This window comes from Vigna unguiculata, chromosome 9 (genome assembly GCF_037176805.1).
Source record: "Vigna unguiculata cultivar grain cowpea cultivar isolate G323 ecotype 2 chromosome 9, ASM3717680v1, whole genome shotgun sequence".
Classification (NCBI taxonomy): Eukaryota; Viridiplantae; Streptophyta; class Magnoliopsida; order Fabales; family Fabaceae; genus Vigna; species Vigna unguiculata.
This window is the reverse complement of record NC_140800.1, coordinates 12107287-12126436: the sequence shown is the minus strand read 5'-3', so window position 1 is coordinate 12126436 and position 19150 is coordinate 12107287. Positions and strand designations below refer to the sequence as shown.

Below are 19150 nucleotides of genomic sequence, written 5' to 3'. Positions count from 1 at the left end.
TGTTCATTGTTTCCGCGAGATTTTTTGTCGGCAACCCCATTTCTGACCTCCTCTAGGTGAGTTTCGAAAGTTTTTCGCCATCAAACTTGTTGGGATTTGACTATGGGTTGATTTTACGCGTTTTGAACCGATTATTTTACGTTTTCATCCCCATTTGTAGCGTTTTGAGATTCGTCCCACTTGCTCTTCGTTCCCATTTGGCCAACAGTGTGCGGAGACCCTAGACTCCCTCTCAAAGTTCGTCTTTCAATTAGAAGAGGTTAGTTTTTCATTGTATGTATATAATTGTTCGTTGTATGTATATAATTGCTTGTATTTTTTATAATTGTCATTATAGTTTTAGTCTTAGACTATTTTTTTTTGTTAATTTTTTTGGCCTGTTTCTTTTTTTATTTAAAATTTTATAATAATATTTGTAAAATTACTAAATAAAATTATATTTATTATTAGATATATGCATGTTTAAATAATTCTAATTACATTTTATTTTTTAATATTATTTTTGCAGTGTTATTTTATATATGTAGATTTATTATACTAATAGTATACAGTGAGCGAAACTTAGTTCATGTTTGAGATTTAGTACAAATGATTAAATTTTTAATCGTTTGTATTAAATCTTGAATTGTCCAATTAGGCGGTTTGAAAAAATTATTTTTCATAATTTGCTACAATGTGTACATTGAGGTTTATGCATAAATTTCATAAAATTTCGATTGAGGCTAATTTGTGTTGTTCTTTGAATGCATACTTGATTGTGATCATGACCGATCACTTTCATTTCGTGTACTTCAGAGACCAATGCGAAATGATGTCGAAATTTTGTGAAGTTTATGATGTTTGAATTCTTTGTATACGTGTTAGCAAATTATGAAAAATAATTTTTTCGAATGGGTACGGTCTCACCTTGTGAGAGTTAAAAGTTTGAGATTGATTGAGTTTTTTATGAACATAGTATGGATCGAAGCTGGATGAATGAGCGTCGCATCAGTGAATCGTATGAAAAGGGGGTTTTTGAGTTTTTGCAAGATGTTCAAGAACACGCAATCTCAAGTAACGGGACATATTTTTGTCCTTGTGTTCGTTGTCTTAATCAAATACGTCATGACTTGGGAACAATGCGTGATCATCTATTCATCTTTGGTATAATGAGAAGTTATACACTTTGGACTTGGCATGGAGAAGTATTAGACAAGCCTACGACGTCACGAGGAACAAATTATGTAGACGACTGGATGAATGATCATTTAGAAGATATGGTACGTGATGTTGGGGAGGAGAATTTTGGAAAAGTTCATCTATATGATTTTCTAAGTCCGATTCAAAGGAAGAATTGTACCCAGGATGCACTAACTTTACGTGACTGTCAGCAACTTTGAAATTATTCAGTTTAAAAGTAAGGCATGGATGGATGGATACAAGTTTCACAGAATTGTGTTGGAATTGTTAAAGGAGATGCTTCCAGAAAATAACACGTTACCTATCTGTAATTACGAGGTGAAGAAATTTTTATGTACAATGGGTTTGGAATATCAAAAGATACATGCATGCCCAAATGGTTGTGTTTTATACAAAGACGAGTTTGCTTCACTGAAGACATGTCCAACATGTCGTTTATCGCGGTTTAAAAAGAAAATTGATGAAAATAGTGGCGATGAAGACAAAGATGGTCCACCTGCTAAGGTGATGTGGTACCTTTCTATAATACCTAGATTCAAACGACTATTTTCCATTAAAGAAGATGTAAAAAACCTAAAATGGCACGTTGATGGAAGAAAGTATGATAATCTTCTTCAATACCTAGCTAATTCTCCACAATGGAAGAAGATTGATGAAACATTTCCAGAATTTGGTGCAGAGCCAAGAAACTTAAGACTTGGACTTGCTACAGATGGTATGAATCCTTATGGGAACTTAAGTAGCAAACATAGTGTTGGTATCGTGCAGCGGAATATTTAATCTTTGGTCAAAAACAAAGAGGAGGGTGAATTGGATTTTTATAAGTCTTAACAGGTTTTAATTTTTTTTTCAAAATTTAGATGATTAACTTAAAATCACAGTTACTTTGAATGCAAGTGCAGATAAATAAAGAGTTTAAAGGGAGGAAGATGCACACTGATATTTATACTGGTTCAGATCAAAAGACCCTACGTCCAGTTGTTAATATCTTAAACAAAGAGATTAACTCAATCACTATAATAAACAGAATACAACAGATTATATAAGAGTAAGGATTAGAAAACACCTCTCTTGAACAACCACAAGAGATGAATAAAACTCCCCCTGAATCACACAGAGAATGACCAGCTTTCCTAGCAACAGCACAACACTCAATCTTCTAAGAACTCACTTAGAAAAAGTTATCACTCACTCACACTAGGTTTTTCAAAGCTTTCTTTAAGAATCTCATAGAGCAACACTTTGCGGTCATAGCACAAGAACTCTGAATCTTAAAAAGGTAGTTTGAAGTTTGGAAATTGAGTTCTATTTAAAGAGATTTTCGCAGGCTGAGTTAGAAATGAAGAGTTTAGCTGAAACTGCCAAGGAAAATTGATTACCATTTAAGATAATCGATTATTCCAGTGATTTTTGAAAACAAAGTTTTGCAGTGTTAATCGATTACCCAAAATGGTAATCGATTATTTCAAGTCGTTTTTCAAGAGCCAAGTTATAACTACCAGTGATAATCGATTACCATTCGTGGTAATCGATTATCTTAAGTGGGTTTTGAAAAATAGAATTTTTTGAGTTGGTAATCGATTATTATAAGTTGGTAATCAATTACCATACTGATTTTTGCGAAAAAATGAGTTTCTCTCAGAGGAGTTGCGAGCTGGCTGTTGTTCTAACAATTTTGCACCTAACTAGAAAAAGCACCTAACTAGAAAAAGTTTAAGTCTATTACAATAAGAATCTTTAAACATGAACTATATTGTCTTCAATATCTTCAAGTGTTTTCTTCAGCATCTTTATCATCATCAAAATCTTTTAATCAATCTTTGTCAACAATCTCCCCCTTTTTTATGATGATCAAATATATGTTTAAAGTTTCTGAACTTCCTGCGATTAAACAACTTATGGGAAAGAAACAGTGAGACAATGTAACGTCCTAGTCGAAAATTACTTATTAAAACAAATAAGAATATAAATAATTTAACAACCTCATTTATTTATCACTGATTCCCAAAACGCGGGAAAATCTAAATTTAGTAATTCAACGCGCCATTACAAAATAATGAAAATGGGTCGCATCGTTCATATCATAAACAAAATGTCTAAAACTTTTACAATTTATTCCATACTGCAACATAGTACGAGAAATAAAATCCCAGAGAATATCCCCACTCCGTCTCAAGCATCCGTCTGCTCACCTGCATCGACATCTGCTCCAATGTAACAAGTTACATGATCATCATCAAACACACACAGATAAGGTGAGCTCATTAAATATATATATATATATATATATATATATATATATATATATATGAAAGGATTTTCACCTCGTAAAAAAAAATTCTTATTTTGTCATTTTTAAATTATGAATTTTTAAAATAAAAAAATAACTTTTGGACGATGTAACGTAAAAGTTTAAAATAATTTTTAAGTTATAAAAATTTATAAACAGAAAGTAATTTTGAGAAATTGAAAAATATTAACAAAAATTAAGTTTTAAATTACACAATTTAAAATTAGAAAATTATTTTCTTAAAATAACTTTTAAATCATATACTCTAAAAATCATTTTTTGTTTTATAATGTTTTTATGTGAATACATGAAAAACAAATATGGAGGTACAAAAAGAGACTGTAATTTATAGAGTGTTTTAGCGTGATGGGCTTCTACCCTCTTCGCTCTAGGCAAATTCTTAATTTCCTTTTGCACCCCATTTTATTTTAAATGTCTAGTTTGCTCACCTTATTTTATAACCATCTGCAACCTTCATGAACCTCCATGTTAGAAAAAATAATTGTCACATTCGATTGTAATACTTTTCAAATACTTTTGTCACATTCAAATTACCTTAAGTTGAAGGTTATAAAAAAAGAAAATATGTAATGATTGAGTTATCAATAAGCACATTCGAAAATTGCACAATGTAATTTAGATTCTATTATTTAAATTGTTGAAGAACAACATTAAAAAATAATTTAATTATGAACTATACAATTCAAAAAACTTATTTGAAATTTCGGGATGTGAAATATTTTTTTGAATTACACCAGTAAATAGTAAAAATTGTTAATTTTTTTAATTTTGAATTGTATCATCGAAAAGGTCTTTTCAAATTTAAAAAAAAAATCCATAATTTTTTTTTTTTAGATTAGTTGATCGGTAATTTTTGGTCTATACTAAACACATTATATTTTCGAGAAACCAAAAGAAAAGAAGAAGAAGCAAAAACACACAAATAGAACGAAACTCCAATTATTTGGACTTTTCTCAGAAACAAGAGTATTTGGTCTGTCAACAAAAATAATGTTCTAAAAAGTTGTCTGACAAAAAAGTTTGTCGTGTGTTTGTTAGATGAGAATACATTATTGTTTGGCAATGAAAAATAATGTGAATGTGAAAATAAAACATTTTCATCTTTAAAGGTAGAAATTAAATTGTATGGTGATAATCAGATTCAAAATGCCATGTTTAATAGATATTACATAGAAAAATTAAAGAACAATAAGATATATATTTTATAAATTTTCTTAGAAAGCTTTTTTTGTTTTTTTGAAAGATGTTTTAGTTTAGAATGAAACTATGGCAATAACAATAGATTAGAACTGGGCTTTACAATTTTTTAAAGCTCTTCAAAAAAAATCTTTCAGAAAATCAGGCAAACTAAACATGTATAGCATATTTTTCTTTTATGCATACTTCTAAATATACTTTTAATTATTTAATGAACTTTAGATGAGATCTAACGATTATCATTCCTTGATTATTGCGTTATAACTCATTCCTTAATTTATGAAATACTATCACTTCCGAAAAAAAAAAACATTTTATTTAAGCATTAAGTACGTAATGAATGAACTTACTTTAAGGAATTAATAACTTATTCATACTAATTTAGGGTGTATTTGATTAACTTTCTGAAAAAAAAAAAAAACCTTTGAGTCTACTGTATACAACAAAATAATTTTATTTTTAGGTTAAATATCTTTTAAGTTCCTAAATTTTAACTTAAAATTAAAATTTGTCTTTATCTTAAACTTTGATATAATTTAGTTTTCAAACTTTAAAAATGAATTGATAATAGTTTTCCTAACCCAAATGTATTACATTTTTTAATGTGTCCAATATTTTAGGTTGGCGATTGAATTGTTTACATTATTTAACAACACGTTATAACTCAAATGTCAACCTGAAATGTCGTTTAACACAAAAAAACAAATGAACACCATTAGGTTAAATATAATATATCCATTTATTTTCAAAGTTTGGAGATATTGGGCTTTATAAGTCTTTTAGGCTTTCTTTGTTTGTTTAAGGCTCATTTTCCTCTTTTTTTCATTTTCTATTGCTGCCTTTATATGGGTTTGCGTGTAAAGTGTTAGAATACAAGACTTGTGTATTCTCTTATATGATCCAATAATACTTTCATTTCTTTTGTTGTAACAGGGGATATCAAGGTTTAAAACATAGACGAATTCAAATTTTGTGTCTAAGGTTAGGGACTACAAACATATATAACCTTTTACGTTTTTTTTAAAAGATTTCATATAAAGTGAAAGCTATAAATCATTTAATTGCAATGAAAAAGAAAGGACTTAATTAAGTTTGAAGTTGGTGATAAATTTTTGGGTGTTTTTAGGGATTGTAATGTGGAGCAAGATCATATAGGTCGGTTCGCTATCTTACAAGAAAAATAGTGGGACGAGTTGATTATTTTAGTCTGTTGACTCACTTAGGTTTGTTTTGCACAACTCGCAACTTGCGTGGAGGCAATAACAGGGTGAAGTGAGTTGACCTACATAACTCTGAAAGATATTTTTACCATATTTTAATTTGTAAGCCATGTATAACTCTTTTTTATTTTTGTTTTGTTATTCTTTAACTCCATGTTTGAATCCATGTACTAGTTCTCTTGACTAAATTTAACATTGATTAATTGCTATAGTTTTTTTGTAGCTTAGACAATTTTTTTTTATATTTTTCTTTTATAAAAGATATAACTTTAACATATTTATTTTATGTGAATCTTAATCTTATGTGTACTTAGTTTATGTCAATTTTATTGTCAATGATAAACTCATAGGATATACAATATTAAAATAAGATAATTGTTATAACATTGTATAATTTTTTTTAAAGATTTTCTTTGGACATGCCAAATGCATGGTGGATCAACCCACATTACTAAGTGTTTCTGATTGATTGTTAGTTAAATTTTCTTGAAATATTGAATATTCAAGATTTTTATATTTTTTAATTGAATATATGTCGTTTTGTGTTAGTTGGATGGTGTGAATAGTATCTAGTCTCACCTTTGTGTTTAACATAAAAGGTCGTGGTTCATATAATAAGAAAAATGACTTTTATTACTTTAATTCAAAACGAATTGGATAAGGAATTACTTCTACATATCCTCTATAACAACTAAGAGATTATCTTTGTCAAAGTTATTTATAAGACCTTATTATATAACATACTTATATATTGAAACGTGAAACTTCTAAACGACATTAATACCGATTTAACAAAAGGAGCCGAGTCTCATTTGCAGATAGAGAAATTCAATCGAGTTCTTAAAAGATTGATAGAATCATGATTCAAAATATAAATGTTTGAAAGAGTCAAAAATTAATTTAAACTAAAAAAAAATCTTTTCTAAAGAAGAAGTATCCCAAACTAATACATTTTTTTCTTAAATTATGCACTTTAAAAGACTTTAGCAAAAGCACAGTAACCTCTAAAATATTTTTTCTTAAAAAGTAAAATTTAAATTTAATTATTTAAAAAAAACATTTTTCTTAAAAAATTATTGCCATTATTTGTTTGCATTTCTTGTATAAAAGTAAAACAAAACAAAAACTGAAGAATTAGGGGAAGAAGGGATAGGGGTGGTGGCACTGTGTTACAGATATCATATCATATCGTATATTCTTTCTGTTTTGCTCTTTCATCTTTGGATTAGGGTTCTACGCTTGCAATTTCCTTCACCCACACTCTTCTGCAATTTCAATTCATTTCCCCACCGAAACTGCATCGTCGTTTTTCGATAGGTACCGTTTTTCTTATCGCGTTTCTCCAAATTTCGCTTTATCCACAACCTTCTCTCAATATCTTTTCTGTAAAGTTAGTTTACATTCATTTCTCAAATTTCAAATGTAAAACTGTTATACTTTTGTGCAATTTGGCTTCTATTTTTTGTTTTTTATCTTTTTCTTATATATATCTTTAACTCCATTGTTAAATAGGTCCTGTTTGTTAAGTGGATTGGATAAAGAATAAAAGTGGAGAATGGCCTTCGTAGCACATCAGCCTCAGGTATTTGGATTATGAGTTTATTTATATCCTCACAATACTGTATTGTGTTTGCAATTTACTTTCAGTTTTATTTTCCTTTTTTACTATCTAGTTTTATGCTTGTTAGTCAAATTAGTGGTTATGAAATGAAAAAATGTCAAACGATGTGATTTATTGTCGTCGATGCTTGTGTCCAAGGGATATATGTACTTTCTAGCTTTTCACTGTTGAAAAACGCTTATTTAGTTTTGGTGGATGCAATTTCTGGTGGCAAGGTATAACTTTCGTATCCAATTAATAATTGGAGCGCATGGTTTCACCGTTTAGTTTTGAAATGTCCTGGGGTCTGAAGATCGGAAGATCAATGTGTTTTTGAAATTTGAGATTACATATCTCTTTTTCTCATTTAAAAAAGTTTAATAAGTCTTGTTATAGGGTGGTGTCAGCAAATTTTCATGTTCACATTTCAAATGGTTGGGTATATGGATTATGAACTTTATTGATGATTTGCTTTCTTTTTGTAGGGTTTGTACGTAACATCTTCCTCGAGGCATTTGCCATGGAGCAAAAGGCTGAAGTTGAAGGAGTGTTTAACAAAGCATCACATGAATGGAAGAACTGACTGGCATTGCCTAGTAAAGCGGAATATTTGTCTAAGGTAGAAATTAAATAGGGTCTTTGTTGTCTGGGTCACTTTAAGAAGTTTAGAACTAGTGTAAGAGGTGGCTGTTTGATAAAGAGTTAATTAGCATAATCAAACGTCCATTTCACTCTGAGGTGACTTCCTTGAAATAAGATTAAAAAATAATACAAGTCTTGTCTACCAATTATATTTACATTACACTAGGGCAATTTTTTTTCATCTTTAACAATTTTCTTCTGCTAGTAGAATTAGGGCAAAGAAAATGATTTCCGGAGGAGAAAAACCAATCTGTACTTTTAAACATTACTTACACAATTTGTTTGATGCATTTATTATGCTCTTCTCTCTGTTTCTAGTACCAATATTGTATATGTATTCATATTTATTGATTTCAATATTTCAATTAATCTTTGAATATGCATACCCTTGTTGTTCCACACTCAAACATGTCCTGTAACTGAATGTGCATGACCTCGTTGTTCTGCTTCTCATGGAAGGGTTTATTGTTTCCAGCGTAGGACCTCCTTGCTTTTGTCTAAGTAAGCTCAAACCTTTGAAGATTTCTGCCTTCAGAGGCAGCACCCGAAATGATGATTCCGGAACCAGGGCTAGTAGATTGAAGGCACCCAAGACATCTGTTAGACTAGGAGAGAGTGAGGAAGCTCACAATGTTCCACTATCTTATGCATCTGAAACAAATAATAGCCTTCCAACATCATCCTCTATTCATAAGCTTTTCAATAAATGGCTGAAAATGTTGCGCACGCAGCCAGCAAGTCAAGAAGTGGAAAAGATTTTTGAACAACCCACATCAGCTGGGGATTTACCAAAAACTCTTCAAGGGACTCAAATTAAGGAAAGAGGTGAAGTTTTGAAGGTAGCATGGTCCCATTTTCTGGCCCTGGATGTGACAATAAAGATTCCTTTGTTGATATTGTAAGTACGATGGTCTTTAACTCTCTACAAGTTATGCAGTCTTTGTGAAAGGAGGACTTGTTTGGCTTTTTTGTTGTATCATATGCAAGTTTTGTTCTGTCATCTTCAAGTTAATTTTCAGTTTGTCACATTTTGTTCAACGTTACTGCTTTGTCAACATACTATTAGGTTCTGCATCATTCTTCGACTTTCTTCCCTTTTAGACAATGTTCACAGCATTTGATGGCACAACAATGCTTCTGTCTTCTAACCTTATCTTTTATCTGCAGCGTTCCTCTCTACCTGGCTGTTAATGTAAAATATGGTGCTGAAGTTTCCAAGGAGTTAACTCCTTTATGGATTTTGGGGCCACTAATTGTGGCTATGCAAGTCATGATAATACGTTGGCTTTGTGCACTCTACGCCTTCAGCTTCAAACAGACTGTGAAATTATTCAAGAATTCTCCCACTTACTGCATTTCTGCCTATAGCTACATTTTTCGCGGCAAGCTCAAAGAGGATATCTCAACTAATGTTTTGCAGCCTATATTGAGCGCAAAAAATAGAGACTACAGACAACTAACAAGAAAAAAGTTGAAAGAATTGCAGGAATGGGTACTGGAGATGTATCTTGATTATGTGGAATCAATATGGCCCTATTATTGTCGAACAATCAGATTTCTGAAGAGGGCTAATCTTATTTAGGTTTGAATTTGAACATTGAAAATATTCTTAGGGGTAGTCTCCTGGAATGCTAAAAGAGTGGTGAAGGAGAGAATACTCCGTAGCGTTGACTTTTTTTTGAATGAGATTGGCCAATCCCGTTTTCTGTTGGGGTTTTGGTATTTTGAGCCTAGTTAATGGTCTTGAGGAAGTTAAGTTCCTATTCATGTTATATTGAAAACGTTACATTATTGTTAGATTAGGTTGTAATTGTTTATTTTTGTTGAATCACTTCTCGTGTTTCGAGGTTTTAAGCGATATTGATTCTGTTCTGCAGCTGGTCATTTGGTAGTTTACCAAAAACCCGTCTTTTCCGTTGTATCATCAACCGTAGTGTTGTTGAACACAGGAAACTAGTATTAACGTTTTTCTGGCTGAATTGATGATTGTTTAGGCTTCTTTGCCCCACTGGTTGTAACATTTGTCAGCCAGGATCTGGAGAATACGTCGGTTGTAGAATGACCCCGCGTGATGAAAGCAGAGGTAAAGTTTCTGTCAGAAGATCATTAGTTAGTCTGTTCAGAAATTAGTTACATATTAGTCTATTAATAAACTCATTAAATAGGACTTTTGGTATTCAATTTATCGTTTAAGCAGTATGATGTCACCTGAGATTTTTTTCCTATTTGGTTCTTAACTCATTATATTGCCAACAATATTCTTGGTCTGCTTAATCTGGTGTATCTACCTTGGTTCTTCTTGTATGGACTCGTTTGCAGATTTTGCAAAGCCTCCACGACAGTTTGTGTTTTAGTATTCGTGAAACAACTATGATTTTGTTGTACACCGTCTCCACCCGAAAGGCTTCTTATTTTATTACAATTACTTTCCTCAGTTTCCACTCGTTAAATTTTGATAGAAGCAATATTTAGACAAACAAAATGAGACATTTTTTTCATTAATGCAAACTGATGCTAGGATGCATCGAAATAAAAAAAAAAAAGAGCATCATGGAGCAAAGTACCAATTATATTGCATTATAGAAAAACTATTTTTTGACATTTTCTTTGACAAACTTGACAAAGTTTCAAAGTTTCTACGAATAAAATTAAAATAGATTAATTTTTTATTTTTTAATTAAAATGAAGTAATAATAAAATAGTATGTTTTTTTTACCTAAATAGATAGTTTATCAAAATTTATAAAAAACCACTTTGTTAACCTATATTTTCCTATATTATATATTATGGACTTTCAATGTACCAGACTACGAACTAGTTAAGGCAAACTAGAAAATGGTTATGAAATGGAGAATTAGATGGTGACAATTATTCACTTAGCGGGCTGAAACATCATAGAAATAATGACCCCTTAACACATAGTTGTAACCCCAGAGCAGATCATGATCGAAAAATCTCAGGCAAGGAAATTGATGGTTGAGGCCATGAACATCTTCAGTCATAAGTTCCACAATTTCTAAGTGCATTGAATTGCATTAAGATTTCTATGATGACATGCATTGATACTTCTCAAGGCATATTAATTCAGTTCTTCTTCACCACATGCTTCCCATTGGGGATGCTAGCTTGGGAATCTGCTGGTGGTGTTGATCCATTGCTGGATTGATCTTCAAAACCTACTACAGGATCTGCATATGACCTGTAACAAGTCAAGCTAGACAAAAATGAACGAGCAGGAATTAGTAACGGGAATATTAAAGGTCTATTATGCACTACTTTTATACGGGGCTGAGCCAATTTTCTTGCATTGAACTTTATTATTTTGTACAAAGAGGCTAACAATATTGATAGAGGAATTCTTTACTTGTATTCTTCTCTTTATTTTTTTCTAACATGGAACGCGCGAGACGCATAACACATGCTTACCCGCTTGAATTTATCATTTCATCCTTTACTCTTAGTTGCACATCAAATACGTTTCCTGCAAAAAAAATATATTTACTATTAATTGACACTAGATTGTTTTTGTGGAAGTTAAAACTTATATTTCAACATAAAAATTAAATATCAAACTCATAATACAACGTTCACAAGAAACTAAGAATGAAGTCCTCAAATTTACTTCTAACCTGCTTTCAGATGCAAATGATCATGACGTTATGGTAAACACTGCCAGACACAATAGTCTGGAACCCACAATAAAAGCGAGTCTGGTCCATGTTGAGCACCCGTTAGATACACCCGACCAACCTCTCTCTAGTTCATGTTTCAGTAGGTGAAAAAACATAAATTTGTTATTAGTTGGGTGTATTTGGAGATAATAACTAAGTATTTGAAAAGCCTTTAAGAAAGCCCTGGGCGAAGTTGGCACATTAATGGCCGTTAGCATTGTACATTCAAAGGGAGATGAAGGAAATGGGACATTGAGTTCCTTGAAGAAAAACTCATATACAAAGATAAAGTCTTCACCATTCGGCGATGACTTCATGAAACTCTGATAGGTATCAAAAAATACAGAAAAGTAATGAAAGGAAATCCCTAGTATTATTTCTTGAACCAAAAAACAAAGTAACTACGACAACGTCGGTCCTATTGCCAAATCCCAACCCAAAATTCATTTTCTCCCCACCCAAAACCAGCCTCCTCAAAAGATCATGTACTACTACCCTTACACTCCCTATTCTCTCTCCAAAACTCCGTACATTATCTCCTCCTGCCACACAGACAATTCTGTTATTAGGAAAATCAGTGTGCGTGTGCCTGTGGTCCCCAAGAAATGGGTTTCCACTTCTTCCTCTCAAACATTTTGAATCTTCCTAATATGCCCTACCAATTCTTTGTTCGTTTCAACACCTTCCCCTTTAAAATTCACCTTGTCCTCAAGGTGAAGTTCAGGAAATGCTTCCATCATGTTACTCAGTGATTCCTATGAATTCTCACAATTTGGCATGTTCTTCCACTTCACTAAGACTTCCAAAGATTGGTCACTATCTCCTCTCACCGCTAAAACATCTTCGGGTTGAACTTGTAACTCAAATTCTTCAATCACGTAATGAGGTAATTGAGGATAACAACTTCAGCAGTCACGATGAGCCTCAATAGAAACACATGAAAAACTGGATGCACCTAGCTATCCTCAGGCATTTTCAATCTAAAGCCACTTCTGCAACCTTCTCAATAATTTCATAAGGACCACGTTATATAGGGCTAAGTTTTTGGTTAATTCTCTTAGCCAATTTCTTCAACTTGTATTGTTGAATCTTCAAGTATACCACATCTCCAACCTTATACTCCACTTCTCTTCTATGTTTTGTCAACTTGTTGTCTCATAAGATTATGGGCATGTACTAGGTGGTCTCTCATAATCTCTAGCACTTCATTTTTGTCTTGTATCACCACAGCTACTTCGTTCATAGGAGTTGCTGAAACATCTCCTCTAATCATGGGAGGAGGATCTCTTCCATACAATGCCTTGAAAGGTGTTATCTTAGTGGCATCATGATAGTTGGTATTATACCAATATTCAACCCAACTATGCCATTTATGCCAGTGGGTTTAGTGCATGTCATCCATCTCAAATAAGTCTCCAAGCATCAGTTAACTATTTCAGTTTGCCCATTTGTCTGCGGATGATACACAAAACTGAACTTCAACCTAGTCCCAGCTAACTTAAACAATTTTGTCCAGAAAGAACTCATAAAGACCCTATCTTTATCGGAAACAATGGATTCTGAAAATTCATGAAGTTTTACCAATTCCTTCAAAAATAAATCAGCAACATCTTTGGCATTATAAGGATGTGCCAAAGCAATAAAGTGAGCATATTTTGTAAGTCTATCAACCACAACCAATATTGTATCCGTTCCTCCTGCATTTGCTAGACCCCAATGAAATCCATAGAAAGGTCAGTTCAAATCTGTTTGGGAATAGGTAAGGGTTGCAACAGTCTTACTAGACTCAATGTTTAATACTTCTTTTTCTGACACACATCACATTTCTACTCATACTCTTGAATGTTCTTCCTCATTGCTTCCCAAAAGAACAAGCTAGTAATCCTTTTGTAAGTTCAGAAATATCCCGAGTGCCCTCCCACCGTAGTATCATGAAATTCCTTCAAAATTGAGTTGATTTTTTGAGTCTTTGGGAATAGCCAACTTGTCCTGATAGTATAACCTCCCATTGCTCAACTTAAACCCTTGATTGTCACCACTTTATATGATTTGTGGTTGGTTCAAAACCATCGAGTCCACCACTCGAAAAATCTAACGGTGCAAAAATAATTATTTTCAAATGAATAGGAAAGAATTGAAGACGCTTTTTAGGGGAGATACTCGATAGCTTTGTGGTAAGTCATGTTAAATGCAATTTAATGAGGGGCTAGTGAAAAGACAGGTCCATGTGACGTTTCTGTTTAATCAATGCATAGGTGTGTAGGCTAAAGAATGCAAAACGTTGGCTAATTGTGAAGATTTCTACAAGGATTGGGAAAATATTTTTCATAAGGGTCATGAATTAATATTCTCTTGGGGGCATTTTGTCGAGGATATTGATGTAAAAAAAATCAAAGGAAACAAAAGAATCGAAGGAAAGATCAATAAATATATGATCATATAAAATATCGAGAAAGGTTTAGTGGAGGAGTCAGGGGATGATCGAGGAAGAGGAAAACTCAAAATATATCGAAAAAGGCACTCATAAGACAAAATCGAAGGAGAAGTTACATGAAGATCGAAGGAGACACTGAGTAAAAGTAATTGCTTCAAGGATGGGCTTAGTAGGCATAACTGATGCAACGTGAGCAGTTTTAGACGGTTTATCTTATTATTATGCAATTTTGTTTTTGTTTTTATTTTGGCTTAACTGTCAAAATGGGTAGGGAAATATAAATAGGTTATTTGTGTTTATAATGGTGTGACAAATTGTATTTACAACACAAACACTCTAAAACCACCGCGAACAAGATAGTGGCAACTCCAGTGATGATGATTGTAGCAATTTGGGTCACTGCTTTAGTTGATTTCTTTTACCCGTTCTTGTTTTTATGTAATTTATTTTCTTGCATTTTACGTTTCTAGCATTTACTTTTCTAGTTCATTTATTTCCTCGCCAATTTACGTTTCTAGTGTTTTCAAGCACATACTACTTGAATTCGCCTTCATCTTCAACATTTTCATTTACGTTATTGAAAGAAAGTTCAGATTTCAAGTATTAAAATTTCAAGATTATCTAAGGCTTTCTAGAAGTCTGCTTATTGGAAAGAAATGCAAGAGTTCTTAATTAACATTCACATAAGAGGACAATTCAACTTAGATTTTAAAAAAAATTGTTTGCTAATCCTATTACAATAATCCACATCGAGTATATTTGGTTCATTAAAATTACTTGAACAAGCATCAAACCAAATTCTCGAGAAACAACAACATAGTGGATGAAATTGGAGACGAACATGTTGTCCAATTTGTTACAAATGGAGCTTCTAACCTTGTGACAAGGAGAATGTTAATGGAAAAGAGAGCCAAATTATTTTGGTTCCCTTGTGTAGCTCATTGTCTTGATCTAGTTCTTGATGATATTGAAGAGCTTCCAATATTTTAAATATATTGGCAATGCAAAGAAAATCACTACTTACATATATAGGTTCACATGGATTCTTAATTTGTGTAGAAAGCACTCTAATGGAAATGCATTAGCAAAACAAGCCGTCACATGTTTTGCTAATTCTTATCTTACATTAAATTGTATTAAGCAACAAAAGAATACTCTTGGATCTGTTGTAGATCTCACATCTACTAGTTATAGCGGCAAATTAGAATATATAAGTGAGGGCAATACTCACTTTACAAGCCGGTTTGTACTGATGAGTTAAACTTAAACTCACTTCTTAATATGGTATAAGATCCTATCCTAGTGAGGTTTATTAGATCTATTGTGTCCTCCCTATGGGACCGCTATCGAACCACTCACAAATATCTAATCTCATGCACTATAGTTTAGTATGTATAATCAACAACCATAGTATTTAGTAATTGTTTAGTAGCAAAAACAACAACACTTATTTTTTGAATGGCCATAATGCAAAATTTGTTTGGTATCATATATCTATGGTTATAGGAATCTTATCTTATGCAACAACCACAATATTTTTTCGAAGGTTGTGTTACTGAAATTGTGTAGTAAATAGAAAGAATCAACCACTCTTTTTGACTGAGGTTATTTTGTTATTAATTGTATCTTTGCATTTTACATATCTTTTAAATTTAAATATATGTTACATTTTTTAATGTTTATGAATCTTATGATTCATAGTACAAACCGACTCACAATTTAAAATATAAGTTCTTTGATACATAATTTGTATCTCGAATCAACTACCATGCTAATAATATTCTCTCTAGCACAACCCAATTGTTTGGTTAGAAGTTATAGAAAGGTAGAGAATAGGACTCCTTATATAAGGGGGAACTATAAAAAATTGTGATATTTAATATATGTTAACTAATACTTAGAGTGTGTTGCTAGCACTCTGAAACTAAAATATTAACTTTTGAATTTTCTTTTATTTCAAAATATTATTATTAGTTAAATTGAGATCATAGAATATAATGGAATGTTCACATGATTTTCTTATATAAATCTCTCTTTAATAAGTGCTACTTATTTCATTTAGTAATACATATTCTTTCTTCATTAAACCACTATTATCTTTCAGAGTTTTGTATACATATTGCTTAACGATAGCTTCAAAATGTTGATTGATCTCTTTCCACTGACAATAAACACACCCTCTTCCGAATGAACTTGATTTGAAGCTCACGTATATTTTTTTGATATTCATTTGTCCATTTAAAATTGATATCTCCCTCTATTATCATTGTTTGAGTACATCTTATAAATTTACAAATACAAAAATAATAAGTTTTTTGCAATGAAAAAGCAATCAAATGGGCTCTTGTAGGTAAAAAAAAATTCAAGGTAATAAATTAAAGCAATACGCACAAACAGCACCAAAAAATGTTCAAAAAGGTACGCAGTATGGGCTCTTCACACAAAAAATCAAAGGAAAATGTAATAATAGTAGCGGAGAAAGCAAACATGTTATAATGCATAGTAAGTTATCTGCAGATTCCTTCTTAAATAGCTAATGTTTTGCATACCTCCATAAAGGTTTTTGTTAGAGAAATATTTTCCCACCAATCGATGAGCGTAATCATTGTCATATTTTCTGAATCTCTCAATGCACTGTGGACTGTCCAAGTGACTGTAAATTGAAGAATATGATAAATTATTTCAGGTTGGACAAATTACTTGCAGCTAATAACACTTTTCAATCCACCGATTTTAGATTTGTGTCAATTAGAATACAAGACCCAAACTTTACAGCATTCTAAACTGGATTTTCTTGTCAAAAAACAGAATGAAATAAAGGGGAAAATCTGATAATAACAGAGGTGTGTCAGGGAAATATCACTCACTTGGAATGTGGACGTGATGTGCATATTGGAGGAAACTAATGACTATGTAAGGGGAAAATTGATGACTGTGTAACTGACGATGAAATTATGACTAAAGAGACCAGATGTGCAGTTTAATTTATTTACAAACATCCATGAAAATTTTCAGTCAGCACCATGAGATACTGATATGGCTCTGATCTTCCTAAACCACTATGGTGAGAAGGAATTTGGATAGACAACATACACAAAACAAGAAGATATTAAAAGAGAAGTAAACTCTTAAGCCTTCCCTAGCTTCCCAACCCATACACAATGGAAAAGGACAGAATCAGCAATTATATTATTATGCAAAATCAACTGAGAGAACATTACAATAAATTTTATTGTGGCGACCTCACATATGCCAAAAGATGTCACTAAATTATGACCACAATATAGAAGGTGACACAGCTAGGTAGTAATTTGAACAAACAGAGAGATTTATGCTTTCAACTAAAATTGCATATTGCTATGACAAGAAAGTAATGGGTTCAAAGGAGATTCTCATTCAGAGCAAAATATATTAAATATACAGAAGACTCTGCTTTAGAATGCAGATAACAAAGTAATTTCAACACAAAAAACAACATTGCAGTCCGTCATCAATATCTCAAAAATGGCTTGAAATAGTTCTACTATTGATCACATTTATTTCCAAATGCGAGATAAATTCAAACATCTTGCTGCCACTTAAGCTTGAAACTTGGTACTTCTTCTATTTGACATAGTCGACAAGCGATGTTTTATCTGAGCAACATTTACTCACATTGCAGGTGTTTTAGTCTAGCAGGAAGCACCTATGGTCACAGCCATTGCATTAGAAATTTAAGTGGGGGCTAGACTCATATCTAAAGGGTGAGGAAACACCTCATGAGAGAATAAAAAAAGCCCAGCTACAGAAGGTGAGCAAGTCAAGACCGCTAAACTACTTGACCAAAAAGAAATTCTATCTCAACAAGAAAAAAGCCTAGATACAGAAGGTATGCAATATTGTCCTAAATTCCTGTTAACATTTTCTATGACCATTTCATCTGCATGATTTCAATCTCCATCCCTTGTTATTATCTTTTTTTCCTCATCCATCTGTCTTTATCTTTCCTATAAATATTAACTTTAAGTTCAAACACAGAAATGAGTCACAAGACCTAAAGATACAGACCCATCCACAAAAAACATAGACTGTGATCAGAGCCCGCTCATAATCATCAATGACATTGCCATGGCAAGAAAATAATAGCAACTATTACCGCTTGAAATTTACAAAAACGTTAAACTAGCAAGCCAATCACTTCAAGATCTCAAGAAATTCCAAAAAAAAAATAAAAAAAAGATAACTCTATACACAGAACATAAGCACCGGATGGGAGGACTTACTCAAGCCCATCGGTGAAGTTAGGTTTTTTATCGTCGACGTCACAATTCCCATTGTTCGTAGCAGCTTCCACCTTAGAAGAGAAAAGCGTGGGAATAATCAGCATAGAGGCGCGTGTGCATGCGTGAAGTTGAGGAGCGTGAATTGACTCACCTTGCCGGTGGGAGAGGTGTTGCCGGAACCGGAGGCGGAGCGCGGAGGAGGAGAGGGTGGAGGCACGGTCGCCATTTTACTTTCTCTTCCTCGGAACTCAGTTCTTTTGCATTTGTAAATTGCTATGATTGAGCTTCTGTTTCACTCCGTATCATACAACATCACAAATATACTTTTTTGTCTTTATCTTTAACAAAGTTATTATCACAAATTCCAAAAAATTAACTATGATGAGCATATTTGATACGGCGATTCGTCTTACCTTAAAATATACAGGATACAACACATTTTTATTACTATAATTTGTTTTAAATCATACCACAAATGTAAATTTTATTAATAAATATTATCTAAATTAAATATGCTAAATTTATTAAACTCAATATATGAATTTAAAAAATAAACTATAATTTTAAATAATACAAATAAAAATTGTAAATCATAATTTATTGTTTACTGTCTAAAAATAAAAATGGTGTCAAT

At 32.2% G+C, this 19150-nt stretch overlaps 2 protein-coding genes across 3 annotated transcripts; one reads left to right on the top strand and one right to left on the bottom strand.

Moving 5' to 3' along the window:
• The first annotated feature begins 7023 nt into the window (after window positions 1-7023).
• Window positions 7024-10007, top strand: LOC114196127 (uncharacterized). Its single transcript, XM_028086659.2, has 5 exons — window positions 7024-7224; window positions 7420-7489; window positions 7993-8126; window positions 8625-9047; window positions 9317-10007. Exons 2-5 carry the CDS (start codon window positions 7463-7465, stop codon window positions 9729-9731), a joined length of 999 nt encoding a protein of 332 aa, XP_027942460.1. The 5' UTR covers window positions 7024-7224; window positions 7420-7462; the 3' UTR covers window positions 9732-10007.
• A 960-nt stretch (window positions 10008-10967) lies between these two features.
• Window positions 10968-18853, bottom strand: LOC114162314 (uncharacterized). 2 transcript variants are annotated; one of them, XR_014984618.1, is made up of 6 exons: window positions 18668-18853; window positions 18517-18587; window positions 16804-16907; window positions 11779-11905; window positions 11576-11630; window positions 11151-11363 (listed from the first exon to the last, which is right to left on the bottom strand). XR_014984618.1 is itself a non-coding variant. In XM_028046159.2 (5 exons), the coding sequence occupies exons 1-5, from the start codon at window positions 18740-18742 to the stop codon at window positions 11234-11236; spliced, it is 435 nt and encodes a 144-aa protein (XP_027901960.1). In that variant the 5' UTR covers window positions 18743-18827; the 3' UTR covers window positions 10968-11233. The 2 variants fall into 2 exon arrangements, 1 of the variants encoding a protein (XP_027901960.1); XM_028046159.2 differs by lacking the exon at window positions 11779-11905 and having other exon boundaries at window positions 10968-11363; window positions 18668-18827.
• Between the last annotated feature and the right edge of the window lie 297 nt (window positions 18854-19150).

What these genes read in the sequence shown, in the direction of transcription:
- LOC114196127 (XM_028086659.2), top strand. Translation starts at nt 7,463, where the DNA reads ATGGCCTTCGTAGCACATCAGCCTCAG. An exon ending in TCGTAGCACATCAGCCTCAG is followed by an intron (nt 7,490 to 7,992) that starts GTATTTGGATTA and finishes TTCTTTTTGTAG; the next exon opens with GGTTTGTACGTAACATCTTC. An exon ending in AAGATTCCTTTGTTGATATT is followed by an intron (nt 9,048 to 9,316) that starts GTAAGTACGATG and finishes TTTTATCTGCAG; the next exon opens with CGTTCCTCTCTACCTGGCTG.
- LOC114162314 (XM_028046159.2), bottom strand. Translation starts at nt 18,742, where the DNA reads ATGGCGACCGTGCCTCCACCCTCTCCTCCTCCGCGCTCCGCCTCCGGT. An exon ending in ACACCTCTCCCACCGGCAAG is followed by an intron (nt 18,588 to 18,667) that starts GTGAGTCAATTC and finishes TTCTCTTCTAAG; the next exon opens with GTGGAAGCTGCTACGAACAA. An exon ending in GAAATGATAAATTCAAGCGG is followed by an intron (nt 11,364 to 11,575) that starts GTAAGCATGTGT and finishes ATTTTTGTCTAG; the next exon opens with CTTGACTTGTTACAGGTCAT.